This window comes from Crocodylus siamensis, chromosome 4, assembly GCF_052110815.1.
Source record: "Crocodylus siamensis isolate JL-2025a chromosome 4, ASM5211081v1, whole genome shotgun sequence".
Classification (NCBI taxonomy): Eukaryota; Metazoa; Chordata; order Crocodylia; family Crocodylidae; genus Crocodylus; species Crocodylus siamensis.
Genome location: NC_143398.1, coordinates 3,827,909 through 3,844,663, shown reverse-complemented (window position 1 = coordinate 3,844,663; position 16,755 = coordinate 3,827,909). Strand labels below are relative to the sequence as shown.

The window sequence follows — 16,755 nt, the reverse complement described above, 5'->3', positions numbered from 1 at the left end:
CACACACACGCACGTGGCACAGCCGGGTCTCGAACCGGAGGTCACAGGTGCCTGTCCCCCGCCCCCCTGGGGCAGGCAAGCAGGGCGGCCGGAAGGCCCGGCGCGCACAAACACTACATCCCCCATGGCGCCCCGCGCGGGGGAGGCGGGGCCCCGCCCACAGGGCGCGGCGCGTCACCCGGCGGCCGCCCAATGGCCGCGGGCCGGGGCGGTGAGGTCACTGTGGGTGACGTCAGGGGCCGGAGCGAGGCCGGGGCAGTCGGCGCGCGCTGAGGGAGTGGGGACGGCGGCGGCGGCGGCGGCGGCGAAGCGGAGCGGCTCGGCTCGGCTCGGCTCGGAGCGCGGCGCGGCGAGGCGAGGCGAGGCGAGGGAGGCCCATCCGGGCGGGTCTGGTCGGAGCCGGCGCTGCCCCTGCCTGCCTGCCTGCCCAGCGGCGCGGCGCTGCCAGGCGGCGGGGGGAGGCGGCGGGCACCATGTCCTCCCCCAGCCCGGGCAAGCGGCGCATGGACACCGACGTGGTCAAGCTGTATCCTCCTCCCGGCCCTCCCCCCCCCGGGTGCACATCCCCGCGGGTGGGACCCTCCCCAGGGGGGATGACACCCCCTCCGCTCCCCCCCAGGGGCATCCTGGCCCTGCCTCCCCTCACTGGGGGTGGGATGAGGGGCGCCTCCCCCCCCCGCAGCCTTGTGTGCTGTTGATGATGGTTTGCTCCCTGCCATGCCCAAAGCTTGGGGGTTGGTGGTGGGGGGGGTTAAATTGGGGGAGAGGGGGATGACCCCCCAAATGAGGGGTTGCTGTGTGGGGGGTGGGGATGCCCCCAAAAGGGGCGGTGGCTTTGCCTTGCCACTGTTTATGTAACGCTCCAGGTACACCCCCCCGAAATGGGCCTAATTTCTAATTTGGCCTCTTGTTGTTTTCTCTTTTGTGCCCCACTCGGGCGGGGGACTCCCGTTCTCCGTGCTGTGGGGGAGGACGTGGAAGCCGTGTGGGGAATTCGGTTTATTAATAGTTTTATTAATAGGTAGGTTGACACAGGAGCGGGGAGGGGGGATTTATTTGACATCCCCGACCCCACGGCTCCCCGCGTCCGGGGAGGGGGGGCCGCGATGAGAAGCATCTCCGTTTGGAGGAGAGAGAAACAAACTTCTCCGGGTTTCCTCCTTTTAAAGGAAGGGGAAAACGGACCCAGGTCCTACAGATGGTGCGGGGACGCCCGGCTGAAAGAGAACTACTTCCATTCGGGTTTTGTGCCCATGCTTTTTTTTTTTTTTAATTTAATTTAATTTTTCTTTTTTAAAGACGAGCTGCTGCTTTATAGGCCATTTTTCCCCCTCTGAATCTTGTTTTTAAAGAAATAGGAAATGACTGGCGATCAGGGTAGAATCGGAGCTATTTTTATCCTGGGGTTTAGAGTTACACATACACACGTCTGCGCTCTCCCAAATGCAAATCTCAATTGATGGCTGATTTCTCCCGGTTGTTTATGCAGAAGAAAATTGCCTTTCTTTTTAAAGGACTGGGCTGGAGAGGCGATGAGGCCCAGTCTGATTTGATGCAGACTCTGCTCTGACTCCCTCTTTCTTTTTGTTCGCTTGGTAGCTGGCATCTAGGATGATTGCGGCATTTTAGGAGATGAAGAGCCAGGGGATTTTTTTGTTTGTTTTATTTTTATGTTTTTGAAGGGACTTGGTATATTCACACTGGTGGAGGGGGCTTGCATTTTGCTGGTAGATGGGAGAGAGGCGAATACCTTCCCTTCCAGACCTGGTCGGCTTTTGATCTCCTGCTGGTTTCTCCCCTGACAAAAGAAACCAGAGGCTTTTTTTTTTCCGAACCGGGGCTCTTATTATTGTGACTGCAGCGTTCTTGAGAGCTGAGGCAAGAGGCTTAGATCGGTCTTGTGGACAGCAAAGTTAGGAAGTTATAGATGTCAGATGACTCTTCCTGACCTCTCCCCTCCCTCCCTGATTTTTTTGTTTTTTTGTTGTTGTTCGTTTGTCGGAGTCGTCTTCCTGGCCTTCCTCTCTCCAGGATGCATTGGGCTGTGCAGGCCCTGGGCCTTTTCATTTCTGTGTGTAATCCTCCTGTCTGTAAACTGATCTGTAAATTGTCTGAAATAAGTGTGTGTTGGAGGGGTGGGGGTGGGGACCGGAGCTGGTTATGGTGGTGAGCAAATGAGGGAGAACTGGTCTGAAGGAATGTACTTGAATGGGCTCCTCCCGATGCCTCCGAGTTGGTTTGGTTTTTGGTTTTTGTTTGGTTTTTGGGGGGTGGGGGGGTTGTTGTTTGCTGCCATTTTCATCTCAGTCTCCCTTTTCAGCCTCTTTTCATGTCTCCGGATATAATCGTGGCATAGTTTTCTAGCCTGCCAAAAGCAACCTTTCAGGAGGGGGACAGGGTGGCCAGAAACTAACCCAGCTGCTTTCTGCTCTGACAGGTTTCGGGGTCCTCCTTCCCCAGACCTATTTTCAGTCCGGACATGTCTGTGATCTTTCATAGTCATGTCGTTGCTTGATCTCTCTCTCTCTCCTCGGGTTGCCTGGGGAATGCATATGTGTATGTGTGTGAACTGATGTTTAATAATTGCCTGGATGATTCTGTTCTGAAACTCTGAGTCATTCATTGTTTCCCTTCTGATCCCTTCTCTAAACCTTGTGCAAATGCTCGGAAGAGCCAAGAAACAGGGATTTGCATTGCATTGTTGCCCCTGTTGGGTTGATAGTCACCTCCTTCCCCCCCGTTAGGGGCTCAATAGCAAACCCAGGTAGGGTCCTGCATCCTGCCGGTCGCAAAAGGGCTTTTCAGGCAGGCGTAGTCCCCAAAGACAGGGAATTTACCCAGGCTCATTTGATCAACCTCGGGTCTGGGGTGGAGAAAATCTTAGCCTGGAGGGGTACAGAGAAGTTTCCTGTCCCTGCTGCATGGGGAGCGGGGGGCCTCCGTGTGTCTGCCCGTTGCCATCCCGTCTTACTGTTGCCCCCGTGCAATGCCAAGCCTCCTGCTTTGGAAAAGTGTTTGCAGGCAAAAGGCCTCTGGCAGAGCTTGCAACTCATCGGATTGGCTGCTCTGTTACTACCCGGAAACCGAGGCCGGGGCGGAGCAACCTGAACAGCTGATGGAGTGTGTGACAAGAGTGTGTTTATATACAGGGGGTGGGGGCTGGGAAAGGAGAAGGAGGCCTAGTGCAAGGCCGTGAAAGCCCACACAGGCCAATCCTCAGGGCTTCAGCACCGGGGGCTCGGGGAGATCCTTATCGCAGGCAGCCCTGCACAGCTCACCTGCAGGGTCCCTGCATTGTTAATCAGAGCCCCACTGGGCCGTGTCAGCCCTTCGAGGTGCTTCCAGCGGGATTACGAGAGTTCGGAGGCAGGGGTTTTATTGTTCTGCATCAGAATAGCAGTGCACGGGCTTGAATGGACGGGCTCACCGCGCGCTGCATTTGCAGACGTGCCACGGGCTCGAACGTGATGTCATATTGATCCCGTTTCCCCTCTCGTGCATAGATCCTCAGCCGGCTGAGTGTTTCTCTTCTAGCATCAGCTGTGGTGTTAAAAAGGGCAGTGTCGCCCTCTGTTCTGTGCTTTAAATAAAACCTGTCAGAGTGGGTTGAATCTCCATAATTCCAGTGCTGCGATGGGAAAGGTTGCTGTTGCAGCCCAAAATAACTTAAGCAGCAGAAACTTTGTTGAAGAGCACCGAGTTACAGCTGCTGGCTGAAGAACAGCATGACTATATTTAAAAATATTTATTTCTAGTTAGAAATGAGCATACCTGCATCTTGATGGGTATTGAGAGATACTTTGATGCAGCACAGTAATAGCTTTTACAGCCAGGGTGCTAGATCTGTTCAGTTGGCAGATAGAAAACCGTTCCCATTCGGCGTAAATCGTACATGAAGCTCTTTCGAGAGCCTTGTTGTGCTCATTGTCCTTGTATTTGAACGTATTCCAGCAGTGCATTGAGTAACGTGATGATAACGTGTTTGTTCTCCTGTCCTCTCCCTACGGGGCAAAGCATGTGCATGGGAGTTCTTGTATTTTGGCAGATTTCTTTCTTCTTTTTACGGGTAGACAGTTCTAGAAACTTTTGCATGCTGGAATGCAAATCTCGAAACATCCTGAGCTGGTTCTCACTCCTTTTGTGTCTCCCTTTTTTAATTGGCTCTCAGGGGAGAGGGGGAGTAGTGTAGTACTTTTTTTTTTTTTTCCAAGCAGACGAAGGCTTGGGAACAATTGATCTCTACTACTAGCTCAGTTTGGGGGAGTAAATAAGAAAGTTGCTTATCTCAAATGTATGTTGACAAGATTGAGGGTCTCCCATTACCTGGCATTTTAAGAACTAATAACCCCTTGCATTATTTTACTAATTGGCATTGGGGGGGAAGAAAAAGCAAATTGCAAAAAAAAAAACAAAAACACATTGCTCAAATAATTCTTATAGAGGTATTAGCTCATTCCTTTTAGAGCAGAGTTGGGTGTCTTTATTAGCTGAGCAATTTTATTTTTTGCCCTGTATGGACTGGATCTTGGCTGTGACTGTAAGTTCACTATTCCATTGTTGCCTTGTCAGTTTGATTGCAGAGCCCATTGAAGCTCCGCTTTACAACACAGACCTGAAAGGGTGCTGCACCTGCTTAATAATATAATTGCTGTGGTTATTGAGATGCAACTATAATATGAATTTGGTTAAAATAGCTTATATTAAAATGCCTGTTTCAGCTTGACATTCTGGCTTTGTGTGGGGATTTTTATTTTTATTTTTTTTCAGCATTTGATTGCTGGTAACTACTTCTTCTCTTCTGTGTGTCCCTTACCCTTGCAATAATGATTTTAGTGGACTGAATAGTAGCACAGTCTCTTTTGGAGGGGGAAGAATTATTTTCAGGTTTCTGTAAGACTGAGTTGCTTTAAGCTCTACTAAAGTCTGATTCAATCACTCTTTGTAGTAGCAGCAAAAGCATGTATATTTTGTAAAATGTGGTGTCTGTTCTCTTAGGCGAGTATCACCATGTTACTTCCTAAACGTGCTCACCCCCGGTACAGGTGGTGTGTAACAGGAGGATATTCTTTGGTTAAGACTTGGAATCAGTTGGGGACTGCTCCGTAGTTGAAGGGAGGTTTTGCTGTGAACACCCCTAAATGTGCTCAATACTTCTGTGGCAGAAAGCAGACAATAGAAACAGACTCTGGCCTCGTTACAAGCCTTATGCACACTTGGGTAAAATCTTTGCTGTTTAGGTTAAGTTGGGAGATGTTCCTGCTGAGCTGGTGATTCCCAACCAGGGTACTGCAGCATCGTGAGACCCCTTTTAGGGTGACTTGCAGCGTGAGGAGATTCACAAAAGCTTAGATTTACAGAAGTTTAGGGCTGGAAGGGACCTTGTGAGATTATCAGGTCCAAGATGAGTACAAGCTCAGGCAAGTCCCTACCTGGCTGCTCTCTCATCCCCACTGCCTGGCCCTTCTGCAAGGAGGGGAAGCTCTGTAATTAATAAATTTGTTTTTGAAATAGGGTGCTGCTCCATTCACAAAAGTTAGGGAGGGGTGCATTGATGATGATGATTATTGTTAATAATAATAATATTTCTTTTTTTTTTATTGAGTCCTAAAAAGGTTGAGAGCCACTGCTCTAGATTCTTTGCCTCGGTTCATTTTACCTGGGAAGTGATGGTAGAACAAGGAGCATTCATTTACTTGGTGACAGATGACAGAACAAGGAGCAGTGGTCTCAAGGGAGGTTTAGGTTGGATATTAGGAAAAACTTTCTCCCAAGGAGGGTGGTGAAGCACTGAAATAGGTTACCCAGAGCGGTGGTGGACTCTCCATCCTTGGAAGTTTTTAAGGGCCAGGTATACAAAGCTGTCTGGGTTGATGTAGCTGGGGCTGGTCCTGCTGAGCAGGGGGTTGGACTAGATGTGACCTCCCCAGGTCCCTTGCAGCCTTCACTTTCTGTGATTCTGTGAAGTGTGACAGCTAACATCGTCAGTCATATTGTTTAGTGAAGGGCCATCAAAAAAAACTGTGCTCTCCAAAAGAAACTTCCGTGGGGCTTATGCAAGTGAAGCCCTCAAGTTGCTGCGATCTGTCCCTGTTGCTGCAGTGGCTGCTATTTCAGTGGCAAGCTGCATGGTCTTGGGTGTGGTGTAGTTAGTGCTCTTTCTGCAGCCAGCTGATATGTCCTTGCCAAACCTAGTCTAAATCTGTTACCCAGCAGAATCCTGGCTTGTTCACCTGGCATGTGGCCTTGAATAACAAGGTCCGTTATAGGGGTTTTTTGAGAAAAAGCTGACTCCTGGGTGCTTCTGTGTCGTCTCCTTGTATGCAGCCCCATCCGAACTGTGATATCTGTCACTGTAATTGAGTGACTTTGGCAGATCATTACTCTACAGCAAGGATCCAATTCTGTATGGTGCTGAGAGGCTGGACACCCTCCGTTTTCACTAGCCATTTGGACTCCCCACCTCCTGGGAGCAGGTGCAGCACAGGAGTCTGAAATGGGTAATGTAACCTCTGCATGGCCATCTAAAACCCTGGCCTGCCATGTCACGCAAATAACCACGTAGTGACAGCCAGGGGAAGCTGTGGCTCCTGTTTTGAAAGTGTGTGCCCCTAGCACTCCCAGAAGGAAAATCTTCATCCTTTACCAGGGTAGGGCCTATGATACCACAGAGCAGTTTTGTTCTAGTGCAGTGATTCTCAATCAGGGCAGCTCTTGGGTTTTTTTTATTAGTCAAAAAATAAAAGCTGGCACTTTTTTGAGGGGTGCCTCGAGTCTGAAAGGGTTGAGGGCCACTGTTCTAATGGATAGGGGCAGAGGTGCGCACACGTTGTCGGATAATTAGGATAGAAAAGATCAGCCTCCAGCTACAGCTTTGAAAGCTGCTTTTCCTATGTGGGATTGCTTTCACAGGCTGGTTGCAGCAGGAGGATGCAAGAAGCGGAGGTACTGTTGCCTTAAACGGCCTTTAGAAGAATCAGCAAAGCTCCAGTGGCTTCCCCTTCCTGATTCACTGCTGTGGTGAAGTGCTGTTTTTGCAAGGGAGTTACATGAGTGGGCAGCAGCAGGCCATTAGGAAGGGAAGAGCCTGGCTAGCCTGAGACACCATCTCTGTAGTGGTGCAGTGACCATGAGCTGCTACATTGAGCCTGCTGCTGTTTTCTGCATGTTTTCAACCTGTTATGAACTGAACCCAAATCCCATCCAGGAAGAGGACACACCAACTGCAGATGCTTACTCAGCCTGACAAAGGATATTTCTACCCAAAAGCTTGCAAAGAAGAATTTTCCCAGCTATTTGAGTTGGTCTAATAAAAGAGATCAGATTTACCCAAAGAACCTTACGACCCCTAAACACAGCATCTGAATGGCAGGCTCTTGCTGAAGGTAAGAGGGTAGCCACATTTAAAAGGCAGTCCCTCCTTACCAGCCAAAGAAGCTATTCTGCATGATTTCACTTTGTTGCTGAGGTGGTTTCAGGTTGTGGAAGAGAGATCCCAGTGCTCTGGATCCGTACCCCTTGTGAGCAAGCTAGAGGCAATGCTGCAAAACATATTTCTGAATATCCAGCTTCCATCTGCCCGGGAGGTGGATTGCGCTGTTGGCCTCGTCCCATTGTGTGCATTCAGTTCTCTCTTCGTGACTGTCTTCAGTGGACCCTGTGTATACATTTCTGGAATAGTGAGTCTATACAGGGGAGTACTTTGGTTTTTTCCACAGAATAGCACACAGGATGGCTAAAGAAGCATACAACCTTACGCTTCCTAGTTTCTCTTAGGTTGTCCAATTTGTTTTCCAGTGCCCTCTTGATCTCGACAGGATGCTTGACATTGAACTGCACAAAATGTAAGAAAATGTCCCAAGTGATGGATCTTCCACTACATCCACTGGGGAAACTGTTTTGCAGCCTAATGGTTCTTAGCCATGAGACCTGCATTGTAAGTTTTGTTTCAAATTATCACTTGACCTAGGTCCAACTTCTCTCTCTTGGTGTTTTTTGGGTTTTTTGGGATTTTTTTTTTTTTTAATTATGTTGTAAACCCTAAAATTCCAGTACTACTGAGCTGTGATACCAACACCTCTAGAAGATGCCTCTGATTACATTGCCTTCAGGGCCTCTGTTCCCACTGGCATTCCTCAGGTTTTTGCAGCTGAGATGTGATGCTATCCTCAAAATTAAGGGGTTTTTTCCCCCACCCCTTCCTGAAGCAGCTTTCCAAGAGCACTGTTTATGGTCTTTGGCATTCTGCTGGTCTTAAGTCACTTGCATTTTTCTCTGTAGCAATAACAACACGTGAAATAGCAAGTTGACTCAGTCTCCAAAAAAGCAACTAGGTCATTCATACTCTCTTCTGATTTCCGCCCCCCCCCCCCTTTTCCTTTTTTAAACTGAAGACTCTTAATCAGGATTGTCGTTTTAATTGCCACGTCAAATGACAGATTTGTTCTGTGGGTTACAAGGCACGTTTTACATGCACCCTCTGAAGCATACATAGTAAAATAAGAGGAGACAGTAAGTAAGGTCAGAAACTTTATTTAAACCTTGTCACACAGATCCTTCCAAAGTTGTTTCAATGTGTTGATCTTGTAGTGATAAATGCTGTTTCCCTGCTCCAAAGATGGTTGTATTTTACCTGCAAAATCTTTCTGAAGCACGTTGGGGTTCTTTGAAATAAGAGCAAGAGTACAGGTTGGAACTGGTTCATTTAAAATAAAAATAGTTAAAGCTACTATACTGGTGATCCTGAGACATTGTCATGCCTGTAATTAGCTTGGATCTTCCTGTGATATCGGCACCAAGAACCTGGCATCAAATTTTGGTTAATGCCTTGTTAGTAGAAGTTGATGTTGCAGTGACAGGAACTGCTTTCTAGGGGCTTCACCCTGGAGGCATTTGTCATCCGTGGCAAAAGGCTGAGGTGGGAAATTTTGACAGTTGATTGTTAAATATATTTTGCATTATTCCTAAATTCCAGTGGGCTTTCCACCTGGCCTTGAGCACTCACACTGTGTGGAGGGGCTGGGCCTGGGGGCAGAGCTGGCATGCAGATGCTCGATTTACATTACTGGCTTCATGAAGAGGAGGGTAACCGTGGCGTAGCAGCTGATTGTTTCTAGTCAGTCATCTGTGGAGCTTTGCAAGGCCTCTACTGGGACTGGCTCTATTTGAAGGGATCTGATATTTGCATACGTAATAATTGAATTAGGTTGCGAAAGCAGATTGAGAGGAAAAGCGAAGAACATGCAATCTCAGAACAATGCAGGAAACCTGAAGGTAAAATTGAAGCTAGTAAAAGAAATGCTGTCACACACAAGCTGTGAAACTCGCTGCTGAGAAATATTGCGGAGGCAAGCACCTACCAGTGTTTAAATTAACACTGGGCATTGTTGTGGATAACAAAGATATCCAGAGTAGTTATAGGAAGGTTTAAAGGGGGGGAGGAAGAACCCCTAAAGAGTTTTGGGAGGCATGTTGAACCCCCTGGCTTCAGGACATGAGCCGGTTTCCAACTCTGGAGGGCCCAGAAGACCTTTTTGTAGGGGTGTATTGTTTGTCTGTGTCTGTTGCAGAGTTTCTTTGCTCGCCTAGTACCAGTTACTCTCTGGAAACGAGCTACTGCACTAACTGGATTGCTCACTTGATCCCTTTTTATGGTTCTTTGCCATTCCAGTCAGTAATAGGTCGCTGGAGTAGCATCCAGTGCTTCCTATAGCAGAGCAAGCAAACATTGCAAAGCATCTGAAAGACATTGAGATGTAGTCCTGTGTGTCCTCGGTTAACCTGGGCAGCGGATTAATCAAGGCAAAACTGAAAGGCTTTATAAAATATTAATAAGCACTTTGGCCTCTCTTGTCAGACTGAGCATTGCGTTGTCTGTTCTAATGGTGGCAGAATCACTCGTGTCCTAAAACTTGTTAGGTGAAGCACCTGATGACACGGGAGAGTGTCCATCAGAAAATCCACTGATCTACGGTGCAGTAACTACAGATGCTCTAGTTCACCTTTTATGCAGTGTAGCGTCTGCATGGCCGTGACTGAGCTTTCAGACTTGTCTAATCTGGAAAGGTGGCTGCAGGGCTGAGAGATTCTATTTTTAAACTTCCACGACTAAGACTGAAACTCCAAAGCTGCAGTTCAGTTTCTACCTTCAAGTCCTCCCAAGCCCTGTCCCCAGTGGAGCCAAATCTGGGTGCTCTTTTTTGGATTTGAACACTTCCTTTGCTTTAAAGAAGCTAATACATTTCCCTTGCTCAGGGATGCTGATGTCTGAAAACGCTTTACTAGGTTGGTGACCTTGCTTGGGGGCGACTTAACTCCAAGGATCTAATATAAACTACTTGAATAGCACCTAGAACGAAATACTGCTTTGTCTTTTCGATTATAAAAAGGAGGTCAGATTTGGAGTCTGCAGTAGTGGAACACGATCAATCCTGAATCTCTTTTAAATGGACTCTAGCCTTTTTCATGGAACAGGATCTAACAGATTGGTGTTTTTAAAACATTTTATAGCTACATCTGGTTTGCTTTGGACTCACAGCCATCGCTCCCTACCTTGTGGAAGGGGGAATGTGCGCACCTGTTGGTTGCCTGAATTTGTTACGGCACTGCTCTTGAGTGCCTTCCTAACAGGTTGCCTGCAAAGGAGTTTGGCTTCTCTTGTTGTGTCCTCACTCCATAAAGTGGGGGCAGCTCACTAGATGAGCTGATCCACCGAAGCAACATGAGATTTTTGCCCTTCCTTAAAAGCCATGTGGTTGGGTTAGCGCAGGGCATGCATGGTGTAAGGGCACTAAGACAACATCCTTTAGGGACTGCTCAAGAAACTGAAAGCAGGGGCAATGTGGCCACCCAGGGATGGCCACCAAGGGGTGGCCCACCATGCATGCCACAAGTGGCCCAGGCAGCCTCTGCATGTGGCATGCGGCAGATCAGAGAGGGGACAGGCAACACGGTAGCAGACAGAACAGAAAGCGAAGCATCAGATCAGACGGGGAGCACAGGGCAGGGAGCAGAGCAGATTGGGCAAGACAGCAAGATTAGAGTAACACTGGGGAGGGGTGTGGGGCTAATTTGGGGCACACCTGTCCAAAAATTGGCTTCCACCGTACACTGTGCAGATGAGGGGCTGCCGTGGAAACTCCCTTCTTGGGCTGGGAAGGAATCTCCGTTTTGCCGACCATGCTCAGACCCCTGTGAAAAACGCTTCTTCCCTCTTAGTGGAGACTGGCAGAGGCCCAACAGCTCTTCAGTCTCCTCCTCAAATTAAAAGTGAGGGGACTGAGATCAAGTGAGACATCTTAAACTTGAGACTGGGTGAGTGCAGGGGAGAGACAATCTTGCTGACCTTCCCAAAAAATCTTTAGAGCTAATCCTGCCAAAAACTAATGTGTCCTGGGTATTAGTTACATGTAGCAGTAATGCAAGTACGAAACCATACAATCACTTGGCAGTCTCCATGCTGAGATAATGCCCTGGCTGAACAATGCATCCCCATCATGGTGCTCAGCAGAACTCAGTAATTATTCTTACTCTTTGGAGAGAGATGCATTGTGAGCGGTTGTTGTTGCTTCCTCATCAGTCTTAAGGGGAGCCCTGGGCATCCCATAATGCTGCTCGCTTTCATCCCACAATGCACCAGTTGGGAAGAGCTGCTGGGATGTCTTAAGGTGCATCACGTATTTGGTGTTTGCTCTTTGAAGCGCTAGCAGAAGCATGACAATGTGCGTGCATGTTCTGGTGGCTTTCTTTAGTCTGCAAAGCTTCAATGCTGGCAGGGCCTCAGTCAGCATGCATGAAAAGCTGCTTCCTGTGGGACCTGCTGCAGTCGTTCATTTGAAAACAAAGAACCTTACACAGCGTGGGAATTTCTACCATGGTCTTGATGATGCTTCATAATCCCTTAAGTCAGATGCCTGTATTGTAAATTAAACAGAGGGAGGAAAATTTTATGACTCCTGTAACAAGTCCGTGCCCCTAAAAGTGTCAAGTTGTCTGTGCTGTGACTCGGCTCAGAGTTGTGTCGACTTACTCCTGGGTTCTGGTTAACACATCTCGTGGTTTTTGTGTTTTCGGCTCCAGCTCTCAGCCTGCCAGCGTGTCAAATCTGCGAAACAAATGTGGGGCTGACTTGACATGTTTGACATCATAGCCAGCACAGCTCTTCTGACTTCAGTCATTGATAGAGTTATGGTAATGCCAAGCTTGCATGCAAGAGATGAACAAGGGCCCAGAATGAAAGATGATTTCTTTAGTGATCTCATGGGTCAAAACATTAGGGTCAGAGACATCAAATCCTTTGTAATTTAGCATCCGCATCTATGTGACTTTCCTTGGGCTCCTTGCAAGGAAATGAGCGGCCCCTAGCTTAGTCTCACCATTGTGTCCAGTAGTAAAATCTGTTAGGCAAGTAAAACTGGGCTTTGAAATCTCTCTGCTGCCTTGAGTAGCAATGAAAATGATATAGGCCCTTGTCTTCTGAAGACCAAGCTTAGATCTTGTGGCCCTGGGTTTCTGCTTTTGTTTTACCAGGAAAAATTCCATTTGAAACTACTGCATCTGTGGATGGTAGCACCACTCTTGGATTGCTCCACTCACATGGCAGCAAGGCATGTTGTTTTTCAATCCAGATGTCTATTGTGACTAGTTTTGTACAGATATATGCTCCAGTTGATATGTTTTTCAGGGCACTTCATTCTTAGAGCCCCTGCTTTTAAGTAATGTTGAAATCCTGTTTGTCTCCATGTTACAAGCTGTTGTGGGTCCTCCAATAGTGAAAGGTTTTTTTTTTTCTTGAAGCCCCAGATTTTGGAGTCATGGGAGCATTGAAAATCTCAGTTCTTACTAACAGCCTCCTAGCCTTTGTGGCAGTTCAGAGCAAGCTGGTGGGGGAAGAAGAAAAAATCATGGTTGTGACCCGATTCATGCTCGTCTAATTCTTGGACCTGGTAATATTTATCTCATTCTCACTTAAAGCTCCCAGTTACCAAGCATAGGAAGTGTATAATCTTGTAAGGCAGTGTGAGGAGTGGTAACAGCAAGCAGTTGTGTCCTGCTACCCGTATTTTTAGTAAATATAGTACATTGTATCTGTAGATGGGAAGAGGCAGCACTAATAATGGCTGAGAAAAATACTCAAACTAGAGTTGTGGTTAAATGCAAGACCTAAGAAATATAGCCAGTTGGTTTCAGTAAATCCTCTACATGAGAAGCCTTATTTAGGTTTCTTATTAAAGTTCCAGTCTTCTCAACACGTTTAGTGGTTTTGTTTTGGTTTTTTTTTTCATTGTCTCTTTATTATCAAGATGTAGGAGTTATACAGAATCATAGAAAATTAGGGTTGGAAGGGGCCTCAGCGGGGCCTTTAATCCGTCGCCCTGCTCAGAGCAGGACCATCCCCAACTAGATCATCCCAGCCAAAGCTTTGTCTGTATCCTGTCCCATTTAAATATAACATTGCATGCTTGCAATCCTAAATGATGGCCTGCTTTCCCAGGCAGAGTTTGTCAAACTCACTTATATTCCTTTTAAAGAAAAAAAGCAAATGCATTGACTTTAACTGAAATCAAGAATTTGATATTCAGCCTCATTGATTGATTAATGGATTTTTAAGGCCGGAAGGGATGATTAGATCATGGGGTCTGAACTTGCATCTCGCTCTGCATGCATTGCTTTCCAAAGTATAACACTGAGTTTTTAAGAGGCAACTATTGATTCCTGATGCATGTCGAGACTGGAGACTGATCAATTATAAATCCTAGAAAGGCAACCTGATGCTATACAGTTAATAGAGTAAAACAAAATAAAAGTCAACTTCCTATCTCGGCTACTCTACTAAAAGTCAGGCTTGTTCAGTTCTCTTAGAAAGATGGAGAATTGTGGCCAGCTTCTCATCTGCTGTGAATCATTCTCTCCCTTGACTTGATCAGTATTGCAAACCTGTTCTTAAACCAGCCAAAAATGTAATACTTCAACGGCATCGGTCATTTCTTTAAACATGCATTATTTGCATCAAAACATGTCTGCCATGACGGAGGGGAGGAGGGACACACACACACACACACACACACACACACACACACACACACACACACACACACACACACACACACACACACACACACACACACACACACACACACCCCCCCCCCCCCCCCCACACCAAGAACATACTCCTTTAGGCTGTGTTGAGATATCAGGGGGGACACACACACACACACACACACACACACACACACACACACACACACACACACACACACCCCCCCCCCCCACCAAGAACATACTCCTTTAGGCTGTGTTGAGATATCAGGGGGGAGAAAAACAGTTTTGAGACCAGGCTCTTTAGACTTCTGCTTAAGTAACAAGAGACTACACAAGCAATCAAGTTCCTTTGGAGACTTCCAAATGTAGGTGGCTTCTGGAACCTCACAGGTGTCCTGGTCTTATGCTTACCTGGATTTACTCACATCAGTAAGGATCACAGGTAGGCTTACTTTGATCAGACCCTTCACTAGTGTTTGCACTTATCTCTACATTGCGAGTCTCCAGTGCTTAAAACCTGAATGAGTAACTCTTCCTAATATGCTTAAAAAAGAACAAAGAGAAGGGTGAAATTTTCCTTTCGTGCATGTGTGTGTTTTTTCCTGTGGTCTTGGATATGACTATAAAATATATCCGACTGGAGGGCCTGGTAGCAATGTGGTGGGGCTACTCATCACAGGGTAGCTCCTATAAAATACCACGATGTTGCATCCTCCAGAGGCAGGTGAGTATTGACTGCCTCAGCACCCTAGCCCCCACTGCCTTGTGGGTACTCCTGGATTGGAGAAAGGCTAAGGGACATCACCTTGACAGAAATGCACCCTCATTCAGGCACTAGGCAGGCAGCAGCACTTATCTCTTGCTCTGGCAGAAGCTACAGCCATCGAGGCACTGAGCTTCTGGACTTGGTCTGGCCTTTGGATTTTGTCTCAATGGTCTAAAGCGGGGATGGGTCTTGGGGAACCTCCACTCCTCCGTATCTTTGCCTAGGCATATGCATCAAAGATCTTGGTGTGATGGTTGCAGGACTCTGTACGAGCAGATTCACCAGGCACCTAACTTAGACATCTTACACACATGCCATGATCCAGAAGATTAACAGCTGTCTGCTATTCAGAGTTTTGTACCTGTCTTCAGAAAATGTATCATATGCATATCTCAAGCGTCTTAAGAGCATTCTTGGTTCCAGATTGTCCCATGCACATCTTCTGGCTTCTTAGGATAGTGATTTTTTTTTTTTCTCCAGTTTTTGACAAAAGTTCACTTTCATTAGCCTTGCTGCAAAATATCAGTTTTCTAAGCATCCTATCTTTTGTCCTTTTGCAGATCTGCACAAAATGGCTAGCGGTGCTTTCTTTGATCTCAGGCCTCAGCATGGTCATTTGTAGATAAGGGGTTTGTCAGAAGGCAAGACAACAAAGCGCATCAGCTCGCTGCAGTAATGGTTTGGAATAGGTGTGGCTGGGCAGTTCTGAGTAAAATGGGCAGCAGGCTGTCGCTTTGATTCTGGAATATTAAAGCTTTGTGCTCTTTCTTTTTTGGAAACTTGCCCCTTTCTGGGTTGCCGGCTGTTCAGGTGAATTTGTGGTGCCGACGCTCTTTCCTTGAACCGAATGAATCTCTAAGTTTTTGCATAGGCCACAGAACTGCTGGGTAGAAGTCGCTCTAGGTCTTTCCCAACTCTTCCAGTTTATGCAGGCAGCGGTTGCAAGAGGTAAAGCAGAGATCAGTCACTGCCAATCAGTTGTTCCCTGCACCAATTCTTTCAATATGATCAAGTCCTTTAACCAGTAAGGGTGCTACTTTAGTCCTCAGTGTGCTGTAAACAGTCGCTCTGGGTTGACCTCTCTTCCCTTTGCCCTGGTTAGGCAAAAGTCAACCACCACTTAAACGGCCTGTGGGGCCAGAAGATTAGGCACTGCTAAATTGAGCAATACAGAGGGGTCCACCTCCCTGGGTGGACTGGCTTCAAGCCAGTAAAGTTGGGATCCTGTGAATTCCCCTGCCCCCTTGTACTAGCTTATTTGGCAGGACTTGTCTCTCTAATAATAATATAGGAGCAATGGCGGTATTAACTGTTACTTCACTGCTGCCAAATATGTGGACCTGTGGGGAGGCCTGTGGCTGGATAACATGGCATTGCATGTCAAATTGTGCTGGTGTGCAGCTGGATTCAGTATGCAGGTGACACAGGGTTGGGTTGGGCTTGATCTGATCCTACGTGGGATCCCATTTGTGGACCACCCCCGTGCCACTTATCTGAGCCATGGGGCCAGAAAGTTGGGCACCAGGGAGCTGGGCAGTTTGTTTTTTTTGCCTGGATTCGGGCCAGTAAGGCTGGGAGTGAATGAAAGAGGCCTGTTGCTTGGCGGCTTGTGAAAAGAGTTGGCCTGTCCAATTTCTAATTCACGGGGCCTTTGGCAGTCTCTGCAGCAGCCCAGAAGGGACTGGCTCTGGAGCTCCTCTGAGGTGGTCTTGGGAGGTCAGCATTGAGACCTCTTGATTATTTAAAGACACGAAAAGAACGGTCAGTGGGGATACTTCCTCTGTCATTACAATGTCTATTTTAAATATTCTTATGGGAAGAAAGCACTCCCTTTTCCCTCTGTTCCTACTCTTCTTCTTCACCTGATTTTTGCCATCAAGATGACTTTAGCAAGGAACAACATTTTTTAGTAAATGCATTCATACTGCTGAGCCTCATGGCTCGCAACGTCT

At 47.4% G+C, this 16,755-nt stretch overlaps 1 protein-coding gene across 6 annotated transcripts in view; it reads left to right on the top strand.

The window, feature by feature from the left end:
* Positions 1 to 260: 260 nt before the first annotated feature.
* UBE2H (ubiquitin conjugating enzyme E2 H) overlaps positions 261 to 16,755 on the top strand; it is a 69,963-nt gene continuing 53,468 nt past the window's right edge. For all 6 annotated transcript variants that reach the window (XR_016441691.1, XR_016441689.1, XR_016441690.1 and 3 more), the window contains exon 1: positions 261 to 526. Coding sequence is in view for 1 of the 6 variants with exons in the window: in XM_090041494.1 (XP_089897620.1) it covers positions 474 to 526 (53 nt within the window). In the remaining 5 variants the exon portion in view is untranslated. The remainder of the gene's footprint in view (positions 527 to 16,755) is intronic.